Below are 20085 nucleotides of genomic sequence, written 5' to 3' on the forward strand. Positions count from 1 at the left end.
TCAGGTATCAATTAATGACCACCTTCTGCATATTCATGTCCAACAAAACCAAGACGGCACCACAAAGCGCAGCCGGAGCGACGGTTACAGTGTTTGCATTGTTTGCCAACCAGCCTACCAACCAACCAACCAACTGACCAAAACATCCAACACCAACCTGATCGCGCGTTATGAAAGACGCCACCAGTCCCACCAGCCACAACTTCTCAAAGACACCTCCCCTCCCTACCCATCACTCTTACCCCCCTCTCCCTGACTGGACCTACTAGCCACGACCATGTCTGCCAAAAATGTAGCAATCTCATCGTCGAGGGGGCCAGGGACCGGCGGCAGTTGGGTTGGCACAGGCTGTGGATCAGGAAGAGGGCGTTGTGCAGCGGCAGCGCGCGCCTCGCTCAGCAAATTGGCGAGCGCGCGTTCATTGACGACGCCGCCACCGCCGCCCGTGAGTTGCAGCTGCGCCCAGGCAGGGCGCGCGTCGCGTAGCATGGCTTCGAAAACAGTGTCGTCCATCGAGTCGTCGACGTCGCTCCACTCGCTGCCGCTGTCGGCGGAGACGGTGTCGGCATCGGAGCCGAACTGCGAATTCTCGTTGTCGTCGTCGTCGTCGTCGTCGTCGTCGTCGTCGTCGTCTGCGGCCTCGTCTTCCTCTTCCGTCTCCCCCTCCTGATCGATTTCGTCGACGTTGTTCTGAGACTCCATTTCCGAAGCCCACTTCGCCTTATCCATCTCCTCGAACTCGTAGGCGGACGCGTTGACGACGCGCTGCGCTTGCACGCCATCGCACAGCCGCTCACTGGGCCGCTCCCACGGCAACGCAAACGCCATGACCCACTCGAACCAGCGAACGTCGCAGCCGACGCGGGCCTCGGCGACCAGCGTGTGCCAGTCAGCCCACAGCGTGCCGTGGGCGTCGGCGCGCTGGTGGAAGAAGCGGCGGCTAGGCAGGTCGGCGACGAACATGAGGCCGTCGGCGACGGGCACCATGGGCGGGAAGAGCAGCGGGTTGGCGAGCTCGGCCGGCGACGCGTGGCGCAGGACTGGGAACGTCTGGGATGGGTGGTAGTGCCTGGATATCGGCACGTGCGTGATGACCATCGAGGGGCCGGCGATGTTGCGTGCGGCGATGGGGCGACCGAAGCAGTCGAGGGTGAAGTAGAGGAGACTGGAGGGCACAGTCTCCGGACTTTGTAGAGGCGGGTGTGTGTAAGCATCGTGGCCATGGTTTGATGAGTTGCGAAAGACCAGGATGGAGGTTGAGAGAAGAAAGACATGGTGCAGAAACTTACGACTCCTTAGTGAGCGAATCCGTCGCCTCATCATCGTCCTTCTCCTCTTCTGCGCAAATGGATGTATCTTCCAGGGGAGCAGCATCCAGTGGAGAATCAGCGCGCTCAATCAACGGGACCTTGGTGTCATTCTCAACAGACTTGGACATGCACGCGGGCTCTCCGCACACGGCCTGCAGTTGAGCAGCGAACTCCTCGTTCGACAAGTCGTTGACGTCCTGCCTCTTAGACACGGGCCGTCCCTTTCGGCCGCCCTTCTTGTTTTTGGCAGCCATGTTGGGTGGAAGCGCGATGGTGCTGTCAGTGATGTAGGCCAGTATTTATAAACGCGTGTCTGATGCGGCGCAAGCCTGGTAGCGAGTGAGCCGAACCAAACTTTCCAAGTCGAGCGGAGAGTGCTTCTTGCGGGGTATCGAGCGTACCTGAAAAGACGACGGTGGAGAAGGATGTGTGATGGACAAAAGCTCTTCTTGTGTGGAGAGCGATCCTGAAGATTCTTGCGGCAGTGGGAAAGGCTATGACTGGACGAAGCAAAGGATGGAAAACAATAGGTCCGTTCAATCGATACCAACAAGTGAGGGTGCGCGAGTTAGTTGCCGCGGTGAACTGGAGACACGAATGAAAGGGAGGGTTGTATCTCCACGTGGTGACAGAATTCATCCAAGGCAAGTGCGATGGTAGAGTAAGAGCCAGTCAGGTGTACAAACACACCAACACCAACTCACCAGCCAGTCACTTCCAACAAGACGAAAGACTCGACGGAGTCTTAGACTAGATTTACCCATCAGAGCATTTCAACCGTGCCCCTGAGATTCCAGAGCCAGTAAGTATTAACCCAAAGCATCCACGGCACAAATTCCCTTAAAAAGCCGAGGAAAGATTCAAGAATGTATAGTCGAATAGTCAGGTCGACAGGGATATCAGGAAACATTGAAAAAGCAAAAGACCAACCAACCAACCAACCAATGCCAGGGGGATGTTTGTTCAGCGAAGCATCAACCATATTCATGACGCCCACTTAGATGTTCATGCGGCGGGAGCACAAGAGGGAGAAGCGGCACCGTATTGAGGCAGTTCTGGCGTAGAGTCGTGCGTGATCGGGTACTGTACAGTAGGTAGGACGACATCAAGCGACGCAGTAAAAGCCTACTTTTGGCTTCACTGCCTACGTTGCTGTTACTGCGTCCTTTGCGCCAGATCCCTCTTGGCTCGGCTCTAGGGTTGGCGCAGCCGATGCAATGTCTCCATTCTCAACCTTGGATGCAGCGTCGTCGAGCTTTTGGCCGACTTTCTCGCTCTCTTGCTGTTCTTCTTCACCTCGTCTCTTCTCCTCAGCTGGCGCCCGGCCTTTTGCGTTGCCGGCCGCTGCGCATAGATCCTTGGGAGGCTCGACACGTCGACTCAGTCTGCGGCCCAAGCGACCTCGCCAACCTCTCTTTTTCTTCTCGTCTTCTTCCGCTTTCAGGACTTCGGCCTCCCTCTTTGCTGCCTGCGTGTGGTCCATCTCTCTCTCCTTTCGCCCCTTTGCATCTTCAGGCCTCAGAACTGCCTCCTCGCTTCTCTTCAATACCTCTCCAACGCCCTTGACCCGCCTTCTCGTCTTGACCCATGCCTCGAGGCCGACCAGGACAGCGTAGCTGCGCGATATGCTGACGTGCGACATGTCGACGCCGGCGTCGCGCAGGGCGTGGACAAAGGCGCGAAAGTTGGACGTTGGGGGTCTGTAATGGCCAGAAAGCGGCGAGAGTTGGGTCAAGAGGCCATCTTTGACTTTGAGGAGACCAGCCGCGCTGATGCGTGAACCGTGGAGAAAGCTCGAGTGTTGAAATGCGCCCGATTGCTTGATACCGACATATAAGCGGAATGATGTGTCTGCGACCTAGTGGGTGGATGAGGAAATATCAGAGTTAGTCACAATTGTTGACAGGCGAAAAAGAATGTGGACGCACGAATATCCAACTGTTGGGCTTGACAGATTTACGGAGCAAGTGATCGAGCACTGCCGCGGCGGAAATGTGCTTGACTTTCTTGACGCCTTTGGTTTGCTTCAAGTCGCTGTTGACGTAGTGGTTGCCTTCGGGACTACCAGTCCTGGAAAAGATGGAGCTGACACTCGAGCTCGAGCTGCTCGACGACGACGTCGTATTTCTGGAAGCAGGACCCCCTGGTGAGCGGAACTCGGGCGTATCTTGGTCAGATGTCGGCACGATGCCGTTGATGCTGTCTCTGTAGTCCATCGATGTGCTGATTCGCTCGCCGTTTTTGGCCCAGCAGAGACGTCCGTCCTTGTCGATATTGACCAGGTAGTTGAGGCGCTCCTCGCGACTCAGATAGCGCACTTGCTCGCGTTCGAGCCGCTCGCGCGAGCAGGTGGGAACCTCGAGATGCTTGCCTTGGCCATAGTCTAGCCAGTAAAAGAAATTTTCGTGCGTGTCTGCCTTTTTCCACTCTTCATGGTATGCGCGCAAATTCGAGCCGTAACGATGTTTCGAGTCGACGAGTTCGAGATAGTACTGTAGCTGCATCTTTTGCGCCGTTTTGTCGCGCAATCGTTTGGCTTCAATCTTGCGTTTCCTCCGCGCTTCTTTTTCCTCGGGCGTCAGGGTCCCGGTGTCGACTGACGACGTGTCGCTCTGGTGGTCATCGGTGCCGGCGCGGAGGGCTATGGTAGCCACTCGCCTCCAAGTCTCTCGCACAGGTTCTGAGGTGCCGCGCGGGCGACCAGTGGGAGCAATGGAGCCGGGTTGCGGAGGGCTGCTGTCGTGGCGCGATCGAGGGCGCGTTGCATTTCTGTAGCGCGCTGAAGAATTTCAGCAACGATCAAGGCCAGGTGAAGACGGGGATGGGCGTGATGGTGGAGACAACAACTGACCCTCTTTTACGGCCTGCAGCGCACGTCCGTTAGCTATCACCAGGCAGACAAACGCAACACCCAAGACAGCATTGTGCAAATGACGTAGAAATGGGACGACAGAGTGTGAGACTGGTCAGATTGGCCGGAAAAGGGAAAACCGTGTCTTACCTCGATCCAGCGGGTTGAAGCGTCCAGCCTCAGTCCTTGTAGCTGCCTGCGCTCGCGATAGCCGCGATAGTTCCGCTGGATCAGCTTCGCAGCCAGCTCCTGTTGGGCCTGGGTTTTTGGCGCATGCAGGGCGTCATACTTTTCATCCTGAGCCTTTGCGATGGCGCGGAATTGTTCTTTTGACGGAACCGGGAGGTCTGCAGAGGCGGGCGACGAGGTGGACATTACATGTACGACGTGCGGAGGGACGAGGGGTGGTTGTGTGGTGTGGGGTAGGGCTAGCGGTAGTGGCGGCGGGATGCGAAGGGGGGTGAAGAAAGATATTTCAGGCAGGCTTGTACATGTAGCAGGCTGGCTGAGTTGGATGCAACAGGATGGATTGTCCTGTCCTGCTCTGCTCTGCTCTGCTGGTGACCGATGATGACATTGCGCGGGGGAGGGACCTGCCTGGGACCTGCCTGGGACCTGCCTGACTGACTGCCCGGTGTAGGTGAAGTACCGCCGCAGGCACATGCAAAGCAACCGCTCGCTCGCGAGACAGCGCATCTCCCTTTTTGCCAGATGGCAAGGTTTCATGCCCGTCGACTCGGATTGATCCATCGTGCCTCCACCGTCAATGGCCGTCAACATCTCTCTCGTCAAAAATTTTCAGACATGTCGCTGAACCATGTCCAGACAGACCCTGATGCTCGTCATACTGTCGCGCTGAGCTGCCTCGGGCTAGGAGAGGCGCCGGGGTGGCAGGGATCGCGCCCTGTTACCATCCCAGGCACCCCGGCAACTCTTCCGTCCACCAACCTCAGGTCAACGCCCCGTCTGCCACCGTCTCTTCTCTTCGGCCTGTGGCGGAATCACGTCGCCATTGACTGTCCAAGCATCCTCCAAACTCGTCCGCTCCAACGTTACCTAAACTCGCTACCCGCCACTACGCCACTAGGCTCAAACGTCTTGCCGACGCAAACCACAGCCTCCCCCCTCCGATAATAACGTCGCCCAACTAAACACATGGTCCTCACTGCCTGGAACACCATCGCTTTGCGTCTTTATTCCTTGCGTCGTCGAGCCAACCGTTGCAACGGCAAGACGGGCTAACAAATGGAGACCGGCAGCCCAACCGGGCACATTTACACTACCTACCTCAGTCTTCATGACATGAGCCCGTTGAATGCGCCCCATGTTGCTACACCCTTGTTTCATGCCTGACTCGGTGCCATGGACTGTAAAGACAGGTCGCGTCATGGCCATGTATGATTCCAAGCTTGCGACTTTTCGATTTTGACAAGGCGCAACCGAAGGCCTCATGAGAAAATGCCGTCGGCTATGTCGCAGTCAAGTTGTCGCACAGAGCCACGTTCATATTCAAGGTCGCTAAGTTTTTGATGAATCCGCCGTTCTAGGTCCTCGGTTGACCTGTTCGGGGACAAATCAAGGGCTTCACGTGCAGTGTCTTCTTGGTCGTTCGCTTCCGTCCGTTCTCCATCTCCAAGAATGACCTCGTTCTTGGGTTGCATCTCTGAATTACAATTTCCGGGCCGAAGTAATGAATTTCTTCTTTCGACACCGACCGTGACCATGGCGAGAGCCTTCGTGCCTTTGTTTGCCAAGACTTTATGACACGAAAGTTTTCTGCCATGCCAAAGTTGAAGCGAGAAGCTTGAATGACGGCAAGTCAGCACCCATGACTTGGGCTCGAGTTTTGCTTACTCCATAAACGCTCATACGTTGACTTTGTGGCTGGTGGTGGAAAGGATGACTTGGCCTTCCAATGTGTACTCGTGCAGGTCATTCCACGTCGGTTCAGTAAGCAGCATCCTGGTCCCAGACGAGTCTAGATCCAAGACCGAAGGTGGCGCATCGCAAACACCATTCCAACAGTGGGGGCGCGACCATGAAATGGCCGGATTGCACGCTGAAGAATCGTTTTGGCGACGAGCAGGGTCGACGAGCTTCAAAGAGCAAGATGCGCCACGCGAGCGAAAACTGCGGGCTGCTACGGCTGACGCGGCGGAACGGCCAGGAAGGCTGATGAGCTAGTCAAGGTGCTTCGCGGCGATGAGCTCAGTGTCGTTTCTGCAGGCTGGCAAAAGGAAAATGTCGGCGGGCGAGCGGGAAGCATGCGCCTTGGCGGCAGCACGCTGTGACTGGCATGCAAGTGCCGACGTCCGCATCAGGGCCGGGCAATGGCAGCGTTGCCCGAAAGCAATGCCCGAAGTGCGAGGGATAGAGGAGAACAAAACAGGCCTAGAAAGCAGAATTGTTGACGATTGAACGGGGCCGACCGTGGTTATAAAGACCAAAATGATGGACGTGGTTGGACCGTGGATCGCGGCTGGATCGTTGACGCCAGGGAGGTTGAGACACGAGCGGAGGCACGGCAATCAATGTGCCCAGAACGGCATCCCTGCATCCTTGTCCTCAATAACCTCGCAGCCCACGCCTTGCGTCGACGACCATCAGCGCTTCGCCATGGCGCTTGGTACATAGGTAGACGAGCTGGAAAAGGCACGTGAAGGCGGCCGTTGGAGAAGCAGAGGCTGGAGCGATGAAACCAAGGAAATGAGAAATGGGCTCATCTGGCGCACGCGACAGAAAAACGAACGAGAGACGGATGGGCGGCGCAGGGACGAGAGGGAGTGGCAGCCATGGCCGGGGCAGATTGACCATGGCAGCCGAGCAGATTGACGGGCGAGCAGAGAGAAGAGATGGGTCAGAGTTTGTGACCAAAAGTAGGAGAGGGCCATCTGATGAGGTCGGCGGGCCAAGGCGCTACTTCCTGATTCTGCCTAGCCGTCTTTTGGACTGCAACCGCCCTCAGGCTCAGGCTCTGGGTTCAGCTTCAGGCTCAGGCTCAGGCTCAGCGGCCTCTCCACTGCTCAACCATGCCGTGACCTGGACGGGAGCCAGACGACCGTCGCCGTGTCTCAGATGATTCCGGCCGTCTTTTGTTCAAAGTGCATCCATCCATCGCTGCCAATTTCCTGTGCTCGCGCACCGTCTACATGTAGCCATGTACTGTACAGTACAAGCGTGACGGGCCTCTACGTGTACCTACTACCTAAGCATCCATGCCGCTCCAACAAGCCTTTTTGGCTCCGAGGCCATGTGCCCTGGGCCAACGTCGAGACCCCCGTTGTGCCCGTGTTTTGGCGCAGAGGAATGCGACGGAGATGACCAAGGCGGCGACGAGCAGAGGGGGGGGAAGGAGAAGGGGGAAAAATCAAAATCAAAAGCTTGGGTTGGCATGATGTACGCCACGCTCCCACCGACAGGCAACAAATGATGTGAGAGGGCGCGCTGCTGCTTGGCCTGAACGGAAGAGGACGACTGGAGGCAGCCGTGTCGTGTCGTGCGTGTCGTGTCGTGGATGACTGAAGCTGCCGTCTCATTGGGCCATTTGCGAAGAGGCATCGGCCGTCGTCCTCGCTTCCAGACGGGACCGGAGGACGACAAAGAGACGGCACGGACGAGAGGTGGGGACTGGCGTGGTCTGGTCGAAATTGTAGCAACGGTGCGGTGCGGTGCGGTGCATGTAGGAAGAAGTGGGCGAGGCATGAGATCAAATACTGTTGGAGCAAGCAAGCTGGGGGCTTAGCGTGGCAGCGTAGCGTCAGGCGAGGATCCTTGTCCCGTCATTAGTCGTTAGCTGCGAGCATTAGGCCTGCCGCTCCAGCGGCCTTCTCGACTCTCTCTCTTTCTCTCTCCCCAAATCCATCCACCACTCCATTCTTCTCCCATTCTCCCCGTCCACCACCACTCCGCTCGGCCCTCGCTCCACCTCCACCGCCGTGTCCTTTTCCCCCCCCACCGTCTCTGTCTAGCCCCTTGATTCTCCCGCTTCCCATCTCACAACCATTTCCCACCATCCCTCCTCTACGCGATCATCCCCGAGATATTCGCGTTTTGCGGCCGCCATCCTGCCCTGTCTGCGCCATCCTCTTCAATGCAGCGTTGATATCGTGCCACGACGGCAACGCCCCGCCTCGAATCTCATCAGGCGGCCCTCTGAGAGTCGTGGCTTTCTCCCTCCACACCTTTCCCCCAGTGATTTCTCCACCTCCCTCTCATGGTTGATGGCGACACCGAGGGGGGTCGTGGTTCGTCCTTCCGCGCACTCAACCACGCCCACCCAGACACCGTGAGCCCTCCGGACGCCGCGCAACCTCGCGCCCCCCAGGTCGACGACATGCCCCGGGACATGTCCCCCAGCACCGAGGATTCTTCTCACCACACCGCTCCGCATTCCGCCAATGTGCACCTGGCCGCCGAGCGGGACGCACAGCAAACCCCCCCGGCCCCGTCTGCCACGACCCAGTCTGCAGCGCCCTCGCAGTCCCAGCCGGCCACCATGTCCGCTTCGGCGCCAGCACACGCGCCCGCAAAGGACGACACGCCGGCGAGCACGAGCGGCTACGGCACTCGCTCGCGGAACCGTCCAGGCACCGCCAGGATCAATTATGCCGAGGACGTGGAAATGGATTTCGAAATGCCCGCCGCCGCCGCCGCCGCCGCTGCCGCTGCCAACGGCAACAACGGGACCTCGTCCGAAAGAACCACTCGTAGTCCTGCCAGCGGCCTTGACGCTACTCATTCCCCGGCTCCGAGCGCCAAGAGGGGTCCGGCCGCAGCCACAAATGGAACTCCCGTCTCTGCTGCCCCCAGCAGAGATTCCTCCACGATACCCGGAACTTCGACCTTCAATGCAAATCCCAACGCGACCGCCGCCACCGCTCAGGGCAAGAAGCGCAAGGCTGGCGGCTCCCACGGAGCCAACTCCAATGCGCCGCCCGCCTCTGCCGCTGCACCATCATCAGCGGCAAAGCGCAAGGATGCTCTCGTGGCGGCAAACATGCGCCGCGAGACCAACATGATGACTTTTGAAAAATGCGGCGCCCTTCTCAACGACAAGAAGCAACTCGAGGCCGACGACGGCACCGTCCTCGCCATTGATGGTAAAACTTCCTCCCCCACTGGAGCGCATGAATTCGCGCAAAAAAAAAAAAAAAAAAAAATACAAATCGTCCAATACCAATTACTAATTGTTTCGCAGATCATGTCTATCTGGTTTGCGAGCCGCCAGGCGAGCCCTACTATCTCTGCCGTATCATGGAGTTTTTGCACGTCAACACCGGGGAGCCAGATGCCCCAGCCCCAGTGGACTCCCTTAGAGTGAACTGGTACTACCGGCCTCGCGACGTGTTGCGCTACAACAATGATACGAGACTAGTCTACGGAACCATGCATTCCGACATTTGCCCGATCGCGTCTCTGCGTGGCAAATGCCACATCAAGCACCGCAGCGAAATAGACGATCTCGAGGAATTTCGCAGAACAAAGGACTCGTTCTGGTTCAACCAAGTTTTCGATCGTTTTATTCATCGCTGGTATGATGTAATACCCGTGGCTGCCGTAATCAATGTCCCGGAAAGGGTGAAGAAGGCGCTAGATGAGAGATGGAAGTTTGTCGTGGTGGAAACAAGCCGAGTCAAGGAGCTCACCAGCGCCGTGAAAACTTGCAAGCGCTGCTCTGGTTATTGCGCTACGTGAGTTTTTGTGGTCACCAAGTGGCGCCGGTCAGCTGACACCTTGCAGCAACGATTCTGTCGAGTGTGCCGTATGCCACAACACCTACCACATGAATTGCGTTCGACCCCCTCTGCTGAAGAAGCCTTCTCGAGGATTTGCCTGGGCCTGTGGACCATGTGGAAGGGCCCAAGAAAGAAAACTCGAAGCACGCCGCACTCCCATCATTGGTGAGGCCGCCATTTCTCAGGAGGAAGAGGAGCAGGTGGATGAAGAGGAAGAGGATGCTAACGCGTTGGTCAACACCACCGCTCCTAGCCCAAGCGGTTCCGATGCTCCCGTTGACGACCATCCCGCAACGCAGGCTGAGATTGCACTGGCAAAAATGTGGCCCATGCGCTATCTTGGCATACATTGCCGGGTCGAGGACGCCCTGCAGTACGACGATCGAGCCATCTACCCTCGCGCAAGTTCACGGTTAGGTCCGCGCCACCAAGCAAATGTCAACGTTTGGCACGGACGGCCTGTGGAGCTTGTTAAGCCGTCTGAGGCGCGGAAACGCTTTAGGGCCGCAGGGCACAAAAAGGACAACAAAGCCAAAGAGTCAGCCCAAGCCGTTGAGGCAGAACGGGCCGAGAAGGCAAAGAGGCCGAAATGGGTCCAGGATGAGCCGCCGGGATACGTGCGACGAGGAGAAGACTTTCCCAATGACGATCCGAGATGCACCGCAAAGGCCATTTTCAAGATGCCCGAATCGACCAGAGGAGAAGACGATGCGCCTGCTGACCGCGAAAGACTGGTAGATGAGTACATGAACAGGGCCAAGGCGGAATGTGCCAAGGTCATTGGAGTTCCCGAGTACGGCACCAATTTCTTGACAAAGGCGATTGAGCTCTTTTACGCACACAACTACAACGCCGATGCAGCCATCGAGGCCCTGAAGAGGGTCAGCAGGAAGAAGGATCTGAGGGAGCCCGAGCCAAACAAGGAAGAACGGAAACGGTTCGAGGAGGCCGTCGCCAAATACGGATCTGAGCTGCGAAACGTCCGAGTTCATGTTAGAACCATGTCCCATGCCGACGTCGTCCGATACTACTACATGTGGAAAAAGACTCCAAGAGGGAAAGAAATATGGGGCAGTTTCGACGGCCGGAAAGGAAAAAACCAGAAGCTCGCCGACCCTGCCTCCAAACTCGTCGATGACATTGCCGACGACGTTGATGACTCCGCTTTCGACGTGGGCAAGGCCGAAAAGCTCAAGAAGAACTTCATTTGCAAGTTCTGCTCCACCAAAAAGTCTCGGCAATGGCGCAGGGCTCCCGGTGTTGCACCAGGTCAGACTGTGCTGGCGGACGGCCGCAGCAAAGAAAAGGGAACGCACCTCATTCCGGGTCTTTGCCAGCGCTGTGCTCGCTTATGGAGAAAGTACGCCATCAAATATGAAGACGCCGAGGAGATCATCAAGAAGATTTCGGCGACCGGCGGGAAGAAGTGGAGGAAAATGATTGATCAAGAGCTCATGGACGAGATCAATGCGGCGCAAAACGCGCCTCCAGAGCCGATCACGAGCATCGAGCCAACGAGTGACACGCTTCCTCCTCAACCCGAACCGCCGCGGAAGAGGCAAAAAGGTGCGACTGCTGCTCCGGAGAGGGAGTCCGCGCAGCAGACACCCGTGGAGCAACCCAAGAAAAAGGTTGCTCCTCCTCCAAAGCTGCCGACCCCACCGCCTCAGCCTGTCATGCCCAAGATGAGAGAGCTCCCTTGCGCAGTTTGTCTGCAACTTGAGCCGCTCGGCGACCAACGCTTGGTGTGTAAGGAATGCCGGCTGACGGTCCATCGCCAATGCTATGGTGTCACGGAATCCCGATCGGGCAAGTGGGTTTGTGATCAGTGCAAGAATGACAAGAAGGAAACCGTCTCATACGTATGTGTCGCCCAAACCGACAAGAAACCCACGGCTAACTCTTCGCAGACTTACGAATGTGTGCTTTGTCCTATCAAGGAGACTGTCCAGGAGTTGATTGAGCCCCCAAAGGTGTCTCACAAGAAGAAGAGCGACAAGGAGCGTGAAAAAGAGCGGCTCGAGAAAGAGTTGCGGGTGCAAAAGCTCAAGGAGTACCAGCAGCAGCAACGTGACAGGGGCCGGCCTGAGCTCCCCCGCGAACCCCTCAAAAAGACTGCGGAGAATAATTGGGTTCACTTGCACTGCGCCGTCTGGACGCCTGAACTCAAGTTCACGAATCCCAAAATTTATGAGCTTGTCGAAGGAGTGGGCACGCCGACCATCAAGTACGACCAAGTATGCAAGATTTGCAAGACGAACAAGGGCGCTTGCACATCTTGTCACCAGTGCCACGCGAACTTCCACGTCGGTTGCGCGCACTCTGCGGGCTTCATTTTTGGCTTCGACGTTACACCTGTCAAGAGCTCAAGAAGAGATGCAGTCCCGACTTTTTCTCTCGGCCAAGAAACGGGCTCGTTGGCTGCAGCGATCTGGTGCAAGGAACACACGCCGAAGACCATTATACACCCGCTCAACGAAGTTGTCGATGAAGACGGGACCACGGCTCTGCAACTCTACGTGCAAAATTACAAGCAGGCCGACCCGACGTTGACTGGGACAGCTCGCAAGGCGAATCTTCTGGATCAGTTTACAAGGAGCATTCCCACCTCCACTGCCGGCGCCCCTGTCAACCGCAGGACTTCAATTGCGCAAGCTGGATCGAGATCGGCTAGAAATTCGACTGCGGGTTTGCCAAAACTGGAGGACCAGGAGTCTGATGGGCAAAATGCCGCATCGCAGCCTAAGGAAGGCATCAAATGCGAGTTTTGCGAAAAGCAAGTGTCACCAAAGTGGTGGGAAGTGTTGTCAGAGACACCTGGTTCACCCGACCCTGATCCTGATTGGCCAAAGAGCACAATTGAAGCAGTCAATGCTCGAACTACAAGCACCCCGGTACCTCAGGATGGCCCGAGATTCCCGAACGGCATCATCAATCCTGATCCACCCGAAGCGCCAAAGTCGGAGAACATTTCCAGATCAGCATCGGCAAATGGCAGAATGTATACCCCCGAAGGCATTCCCATCCCTCGTCTCGGCACGTACCTGTGCAACAGATGCCATTGGAAGTGGACCCACAAGCCAAAACTGCTGATCCCACCTAAGAAGAAACCCACTCCGCCTCCGCAACCCATCAGATCTCCTCCACGACAGTTCCCACCGCCTGCGGCGCCGCCGCCGCCGCCTTCGTCGTGGCGACCCATGGCTGCGGCACCGCCTCCACCCTCGACTGCCCCCATGGCTCCGTGGACTAGTCACCCTCCACCTCCTCTCAATGGCGTCACCCATTCGCCTCAACCGTCGGGGCCTCATGCGCCGCCACCGCTTCATCCGTACCATCCTGCGGTGGCCCAGCATCATCCGCCACCTCCGCCGGCCCCGCCCAATGGCTACCCTCCCTTCAATGTTCCTGGTGTGGCCCCTCCCGGCCCGCAAGGAACGATACGGTCCCCGTACGCCCCTCCTACGGTTCCGACGTCTTTGCATCATACAAGCTCTCCTATGCTTGCTGGCTTGTCCAACGGCATTCACTCTCCCCATACCGGACCCTATGGGTCTCCTGCACCAGGGCACATCCCGCCGCCTCAGCGGCACACCGAGAGCCCGTTTCCCGGCCTGTATGGCGGCCCTCCTCATGGCCCACCCTCTCATGGAAGCCCTGGCCCTGGTTCAGCAGCAGTTGGCCCGGGCCCCATGCACAACAGACCATCCACGCCCCGCGACGGCCCTCTAGTGCAGAACGGAGCTAGCGGTGCGAGTGCTAGCCCCAACTTGCGCAATTTGCTTCATTAAGCTCATCGCATATTTCTGGTTACGAGTTGTAGAGGAGGATGACATCGTATTGCTGCTTTTGTCGATCATGGCGCCAGCTTGGCGAATGACTGAAATGAACTCGGACGGCGGATTCTCGAAGAGTGGCAGATCGAGTCAAATGAAGAGACGCAGCACCTGGTCGTCGTCGCCGCGTTGGGCTGAAGGAGCTTGTTTCGTTTGCTTGAATTTTCTCCGGGTTTCGGGAGTTATCAAAGGCATGATACCAAGTCAAAGTGGGATTGAACGTGGCATACAGGACGCGGATCAGTAGTTGTACTATAGTCGTAGTTGATGAAGCATTGCTCGTTGCTGTCGTGTATGTTTGCCTTCATGTGCCCCTATGAGCCTTGACGAGGCGGCACGGCTCCGGCCGTTGGCGAGGCGGCTTCGATGTGGGGACATCCCTGCCGCAGATTTTAGCGCGACAGGGTTCGCGTCGACGTCAGCCATCCGTCGTCTGCTCCATGTCCACCGCCGACATCTAAATAACTCATATCACCGCTACTGCTGCTCTGCCTTGCCAACATGACCATTGGTCCAACTCTTCCTCCACACCTCCTCGCCAAGCGCAAGCGTGAACATGGCGACGACGACTCATCGTCTTCGAGCTCATCCTCTCCGCAACCCCAGAACGCGAACAGCGCCTCCCGCTCCAGCACGCCTGACGGCGAAAAACGCAGGCGTGTCCAAGGCCCAGCACCTCCGCCAGCGCCTCTGAATGAGATGCCCTCGGTTGGCCCAGACGCATCCGAAAGCGACAGCGATAGCAGTAGCGATGACGGCTTTGGCCCTGCGCCTCCATCTGCCGCCGAAGCTGCAAAGGCAAATCGCTCTTTCCCAGATCCGGGCCTAGTACTGACAACCAACAGGCTCATGCTGCATCGCAGGCCACTGATTACGGCATTCTTCCCCGCGATGGTCCACGAGACGAACCGAAGCAGAATCAGCGCGACGAATGGATGACGCTGCCGCCCGACGCAGACGGATTGGCCTCACGGATGGACCCAACGAAGCTGCGTGCGCGGGGCTTTGTGTCCGGTCGCGCAGCACGAGCAGCAGGCAGCGGCAACACTGGCGGTGGTGACATGAGTACTTGGACAGAAACGCCGGAGCAGAAGCGCAAGAGGCTGGAAAACGAGGTCATGGGCATCGCGGCGCCAGAGGGCAAAAAGTCCAAGGGATCGGAGCGCGACATCAAGAGCAAACAGGACGAAGAAACGGCAAGACGGCTGAGAGAGAAAGGAGTGAGTTTCGGGCTAATGTGCAATGGGTCGATGTGGGCTGACCGATTGACAGGACAAGGCGAGGGGACCATCGCTCTTGGAACAACACAAGGGCAAGGCTGATCAGGGGGAGGAAGAGGATGATCCGAGCAAGAGAGCATTCGACAGGGAGAAGGACATGGCCGTTTCTTCGAAGATGGGCCACAAGGAGAAGCAGCAAATGTTCAGTCGCATGAAGGACTTTAGCTCCCAGTTTTCGGGGGGCAAGTACCTGTAAGAGGAAGAAGCATGCGGCTTGATAGGGAGCTGGAGCGCTCATCATGGGGTCATACATGAGATCAGGCAATACTGTCCTGCGACTATCCACTGTGGGTCTGACTTGGAAAATTGACTGCTCACACGGGATTGCCGCCAATTTGAATATCACGTCATTTCAGCGCCATAAAAAGCACGACGAGTGCAGCTCCGATGTCAGGGACTTGATTGTTGACCCCACACGCTGCACCTCGATGGGGCTTGTTTGAGGCTAGTCATGAAACGGCTACGCGCCCCGCCCGACTCGCGAGAGTTTGCAACGACGACCAAACCCGGAGGAGCCGATTGACTTTGTCTCTTTGCCCAGGACAAGAGGCTGCGTCGCTAACCTTGTGCCTACCTTACTTGAGTTGCCGGGATGTCTGGGCAAACGACTCCAAGCTGCTGCTGCTGCCATTACCGATGATTATGGGCCTACGCAACCCCAGCGCTCGCGGCTATGATCTGCTATCCAGGTGCGGATGCCGGTGGCAGGCAAGAATAGAGCAGAATCAAGGTCGTACCTGTCGTTTGGAACGAAGCGCGCCTGTCCAGAATCATCTTCTAGAAGCGCGCTCGCTCTTCACTTACCACACGCGCGGTTATCCCTTGATGCCCTCCTGGGACAATACTTAAGCTCCGCCCTTTCCGGCTCGCCACTTTACTTCAACTCTGCACTCTCCACTGCTTCTACCATCCAACGAAACGATTCCCAATTTCCACCTCGAACAACAGCAACAACAACACCAACTTTATCAACATGCCTTCCAATGAGGGTAGCTCTAACTCTGGCCCCGGAGATTTCAGCTACAAAGGTAGCGGCACCAACAGCAAGGTACGCTTTTCCTCATGCGCTTGAACCCCCCCTCTGCGCGCTTATGCTTTCGAATACTTCATGTACTTACAAACATATGTTCATGTAGGGCAACCACTGGTGTTCCCGCGACTACCCGTCCGCTCCCTACAAAAACTCGTACCACTATTCCAACACGTAAGTCTTCTTCGGCGCTTTCAACCAAGAGTTTCCATCCTTTCCACCTGGAATCTCATACAATCTGCCGCTCAGCTGCTGACCTCGAGCTTTTCCTCATCACAGTGACGGCTCTTACTACTACAAGAACCCGAACGGCAGCACCTACCACAATGACGGCAAGGGCGGCTCCACCTACACCCCTCCCCCTGGCAAGTAGACGCCATTCCTGAGCGTCGGTCGAGCGGAGACGAATTTCTCGGAGTGAGGGGATTGGGTTCTGACTTGATCTTCCTGGAGTCTTTGCTGAAGGCGTGTGCCTTTTACAATGGAGGCTGAAGGCTGATGTGTGATTTATTGTAAAGCAAAAGACTCCTTGGTATGACCGTTGTCCACTTTGGTATGGAGTGCAACCTGTTCCTGAAGTGCCGCGCCATATCTGCCTTGCTGGGGTGTGACTAGGATCCCCTGAGATTGACCAGCTACGCACCCGGCTCCGCATCCCTGCCCAAAGTTTATCCGCAGCGGGAGGCCGGTAATTATTGGCACGGGTCCTTCGCAGCATTCAGTTGCTGCCTCTGCTAATCACAACTCGCTACTGTTCCAGCCGCATCTTTCATACTCTCAACAAGACTCAGTTGAACGCGCTGGAATATCCCGAATTTCAGACTGCACTGGACGGTTTTGTGCCCCTGAGTCTCACTTGAGGTCATGATTTAAGTTCACAGCCGGAGGCAGGGAAAATGCAGAGCGAGAGGCTGGAGAGGAAAACAAAATTCGAATACGGCACAACGACTGGCCATGGCGAAAACAATCCCCAATCACCTCAGACAAACTCCAGCGATTCCCGCCACCACACTTCTGCATCATTTGACCATTAAAGCCATGATTCCCTCAGTCCCGTCCCATCCCATCTCATCCCAAAGTCGCAATGTCCTCTACAAACAACGACTCCAAAAGACCGGCCCATGAGCTGCGCGCCCTTCTACGCAATGCGGACGACATCACGCGCTCCGCGGCCACCATCACCACGGAATGCCGCCGATTCATGGCGCACCTGCAGAAAGTGCTGGCGGGCCCGGACGCCCAGGTGCTGAGGCAGGAGATGGGAGAGGCGCTGGCGCGGCTGCTTGGTGCTTTTGATGGGTATGCCGCTGCTGTTGCGAAGCACAGCGTGGCATTTGCTGTCGCCGTCGACGATGCGGCGGGATGGGTTGAGGCTGTGAAGGCTTCGTGTGCTGCTGCTGTTGGTGGTAGTGATGGCAGTGGGGATATTTGTGGGAGTAGGGAGGGAGAGGATGCGCGGTTGAGGTTAGATTCCTTTCCTTTTATTTTCGCTCTGCTTTGCGTTTGACTTTAGACCCCCGTTTTTGGGATCAAAGAGAGACCTGGAATCGAGAAGTGCTGTGACTGACCTCCAAGCAGTCCGCAATCTTCGTCCTCCTCTGCCAGTGGGCGCACCGTTGTTAGGACGACACGTCCTATGCGTACCTTCAGCGTCGACTCGAGCAACGCTTTCGGATCCTCCTCCTCCTCGTTCTCTCCAGCCAAGTCGCCCGGCTCCCGTGCCCCCGTCCCTCCTATCCACACGACGCCGCCCTTCCGCTCCCCTCTCGCCGTCCAACCCGCCAGTCCACCTTTTCCATCTCGAACCGTCACCCCCGATCCGCACCCTCAACCTCCACTTCAAGCCCCACTCTTCTCCGCCGACGACAGCGTCTCCGCACTGCGGGAAGCCTTCAGCCAAGCAGGCGTGTCCGACACGCAGACACGACGCTCTCCGCCGCTCTCGCTCTCACCCTCGCCGCCAAAGAGCGCCTTCACCTTCCGCGCCCCCAGCCCGCCGGCAGCGGTGTCGCAGTGTGGCAGCGCCACCATCTCTCGCTCGAGCTCAACAACTGCCCGCACGCCCAGCCCAGCGGGCGCGACGTACAGCCTCTCCTCCTCATCTTCTGCATCCACCTCACGCACCTGCTCCCCCTTCTCCCCCTCCTCTCCCTCTCCCTCGTCCACCACCTCCGCCTCCCCTTCCTCGTCCACAACGCCCTCCCTGCACACCGCCGAGCGCGCCTACACCGTCGTCGCGCGCGGCGTCAACGTGCACGGCAACCGCTGGGAGCGGCGCGCCTACGGGCCCGGCTCACCCGACTGCACCTCGTTCCACTATTCCAATGCTGATGGTAGTAACTATTCGAGTCTGCCGGATGGCAGTGAGCGGTTTGAGAGTGCGAGGGGGAGGGTGTTTCTGAGGGTTGCTGCTGGAAGGGGGAAAGGGGAGGGAGGGGAGAGGGCGGGCGGGTGGCGGAGGTGCACGGGGCCGTCTGCTGTGGGTGGTGGAGGGTGCGGCGGTGGGCAGAGTGTTTGATTGCGGCTAACTGATGTTATTTTCTCCTCTCTCCTTTGTCTTTCTTTCTTGGTGGGTGGGTTTGGTGGGTTTGGCTGAGGTTGTGCTCGTCTATGAGCGAGCGCAACAGGGGTGTAATGCAGCATGAAGGGAATGAATTGATGATCTCCATCATCTGCCTTTCTTCCGTCTGGGGTACGCAGCGATCAAGTCCTCCCACTGTTTGCTGACTGGCGCACCCCCACCTGACGTAACCCCTGAAAGCACTTCTTGGGCCGTAGTTGCCTCATCATCCGTCATACTGACAGACAAGTTATGCAAGTGAGTCAGTTGTGACCTTGACATCGTTTATTGGTGCTTGGGTGGTGTTAAGCGACGATTTGGACGGGTATATATGGTGTTGGTAGCTTTTGCTTTTGTTGCTGGGGTGCGGGTTTGGGGATGTGTTGAGATAAATAATTGTGTGGCGTACTTTTTGCAAGATGATGAAGATGATGGCGTGCTGCTGCACTTGCTTGCTGCTCGCTTCACTGCTTTTTTGTTGGTTCACAGGCGTCTCTGCCGAGCTAGCCGGAGCATTCTCGCGCTTGATGGAAGCCATTGGTGCTTTCTTTGAGTGGGACAGTAAAGATGCTGCTGCTGGTTCCTCTTTTTCGCCGTCGACGGGGTTGAGCAAAAGCAAAACACCCAACAAGAAGCCAAGAACAATGGGTTATATAGACAGCCAGACAATGGTTCCTAAACAACAGCGAGCAAGCTCAAGGAGAATTGTTCAAGATCGAGGCTCACTTGCTCACCCCACCCCTAGCCTCCATTCATTCCTCTCCTCCCTTCCTCGCCGTCCATTCCCTGGTTCACCTCCCCTCAATTACGGAGGAGCAAGACGCGGCCGCGTGCTCGCCGCGTCCTGCTTGCTAAAGAATCTGCACTTTTTATGTCTAGCGTGAGGTTTTCAGACAGGTGTTGACGGGCCGCTGGACGTCATAGCTGCAAGCGTCGCCTGCATCGCTGGCTGGAACCGATTTCGCGGGCTATTAGCGACACCCGGCGCCACTCACGCCATCAAGACGTCGGCGCATTGGCTTGATTTGAGCATGTCGTGGTCGATTGATATACATTTGTGTTGCTTAGGGTGGTGTTGAAGTTGTTGCTCAGTCGTCAAAATTGGTTTAAATGAGCGATTTGTTGACTGTGGGTTGGTTTACACCAATTTCAGCTTCTAAGATTCTGAATTCAAAGCTGGGTTAATTGTATCCAGTCCTAGTTGCGCCTGTCAGTCTAAACCACGCAATTGTTGGCACTAATTAGCGGGTGTCGAGCACCACCTAATTGATCGCCGAATTGTGAAAGATAACTACCATAACAAGCCGAATTGCTCGACGAGGTATAGAAAATGCAAGTAAGGGGCTTGACCAGCTGGTTTTGAAAGGACAAGATCTGGTGACAAATCAAGGAAAAAAGACGATTGGGGCAATTTGGATTTGCATCTCCGCTCAAGATCAAACCGGTGCTGCTTTAGACGTATGAATTAAATCCGCAATCGTGG

General features: G+C 56.8%; 7 protein-coding genes across 7 annotated transcripts; 5 read left to right on the top strand and 2 right to left on the bottom strand.

The window, feature by feature from the left end:
* Positions 1-225: 225 nt before the first annotated feature.
* On the bottom strand, positions 226-1564 carry J3D65DRAFT_665487 (uncharacterized protein; the record flags this gene model as incomplete). The annotated part of the gene is made up of 2 exons (XM_066802844.1): positions 226-1186; positions 1290-1564. The coding sequence occupies 2 exons, from the start codon at positions 1562-1564 to the stop codon at positions 226-228; spliced, it is 1236 nt and encodes a 411-aa protein (XP_066657663.1).
* A 2392-nt stretch (positions 1565-3956) lies between these two features.
* Positions 3957-5095, bottom strand: J3D65DRAFT_251023 (uncharacterized protein). Its single transcript, XM_066794801.1, has 2 exons — positions 4312-5095; positions 3957-4174 (listed from the first exon to the last, which is right to left on the bottom strand). The coding sequence occupies exons 1-2, from the start codon at positions 4939-4941 to the stop codon at positions 4100-4102; spliced, it is 705 nt and encodes a 234-aa protein (XP_066657664.1). The 5' UTR covers positions 4942-5095; the 3' UTR covers positions 3957-4099.
* Positions 5096-8009: 2914 nt separating this feature from the next.
* On the top strand, positions 8010-14027 carry J3D65DRAFT_616351 (uncharacterized protein). The gene is made up of 4 exons (XM_066799436.1): positions 8010-9260; positions 9359-9851; positions 9901-11758; positions 11807-14027. The coding sequence occupies exons 1-4, from the start codon at positions 8375-8377 to the stop codon at positions 13685-13687; spliced, it is 5118 nt and encodes a 1705-aa protein (XP_066657665.1). The 5' UTR covers positions 8010-8374; the 3' UTR covers positions 13688-14027.
* A 135-nt stretch (positions 14028-14162) lies between these two features.
* Positions 14163-15428, top strand: J3D65DRAFT_251496 (uncharacterized protein). The gene is made up of 3 exons (XM_066794804.1): positions 14163-14530; positions 14578-14952; positions 15005-15428. Exons 1-3 carry the CDS (start codon positions 14234-14236, stop codon positions 15206-15208), a joined length of 876 nt encoding a protein of 291 aa, XP_066657666.1. The 5' UTR covers positions 14163-14233; the 3' UTR covers positions 15209-15428.
* Positions 15429-15985: 557 nt separating this feature from the next.
* Positions 15986-16415, top strand: J3D65DRAFT_665491 (uncharacterized protein; the record flags this gene model as incomplete). Its single annotated transcript, XM_066802845.1, has 3 exons — positions 15986-16060; positions 16149-16216; positions 16322-16415. The coding sequence occupies 3 exons, from the start codon at positions 15986-15988 to the stop codon at positions 16413-16415; spliced, it is 237 nt and encodes a 78-aa protein (XP_066657667.1).
* Positions 16416-17123: 708 nt separating this feature from the next.
* J3D65DRAFT_674946 (uncharacterized protein) lies at positions 17124-18875 on the top strand (the record flags this gene model as incomplete). Its single annotated transcript, XM_066803561.1, has 3 exons — positions 17124-17506; positions 17621-18420; positions 18862-18875. 3 exons carry the CDS (start codon positions 17127-17129, stop codon positions 18873-18875), a joined length of 1194 nt encoding a protein of 397 aa, XP_066657668.1.
* Positions 18876-19021: 146 nt separating this feature from the next.
* J3D65DRAFT_600842 (uncharacterized protein) lies at positions 19022-19486 on the top strand (the record flags this gene model as incomplete). The annotated part of the gene is made up of 1 exon (XM_066797994.1): positions 19022-19486. One exon carries the CDS (start codon positions 19022-19024, stop codon positions 19484-19486), a length of 465 nt encoding a protein of 154 aa, XP_066657669.1.
* Between the last annotated feature and the right edge of the window lie 599 nt (positions 19487-20085).

This window comes from Phyllosticta citribraziliensis (assembly GCF_038025025.1).
Source record: "Phyllosticta citribraziliensis strain CPC 17464 chromosome Unknown J3D65scaffold_3, whole genome shotgun sequence".
Lineage (NCBI taxonomy): Eukaryota > Fungi > Ascomycota > Dothideomycetes > Botryosphaeriales > Phyllostictaceae > Phyllosticta > Phyllosticta citribraziliensis.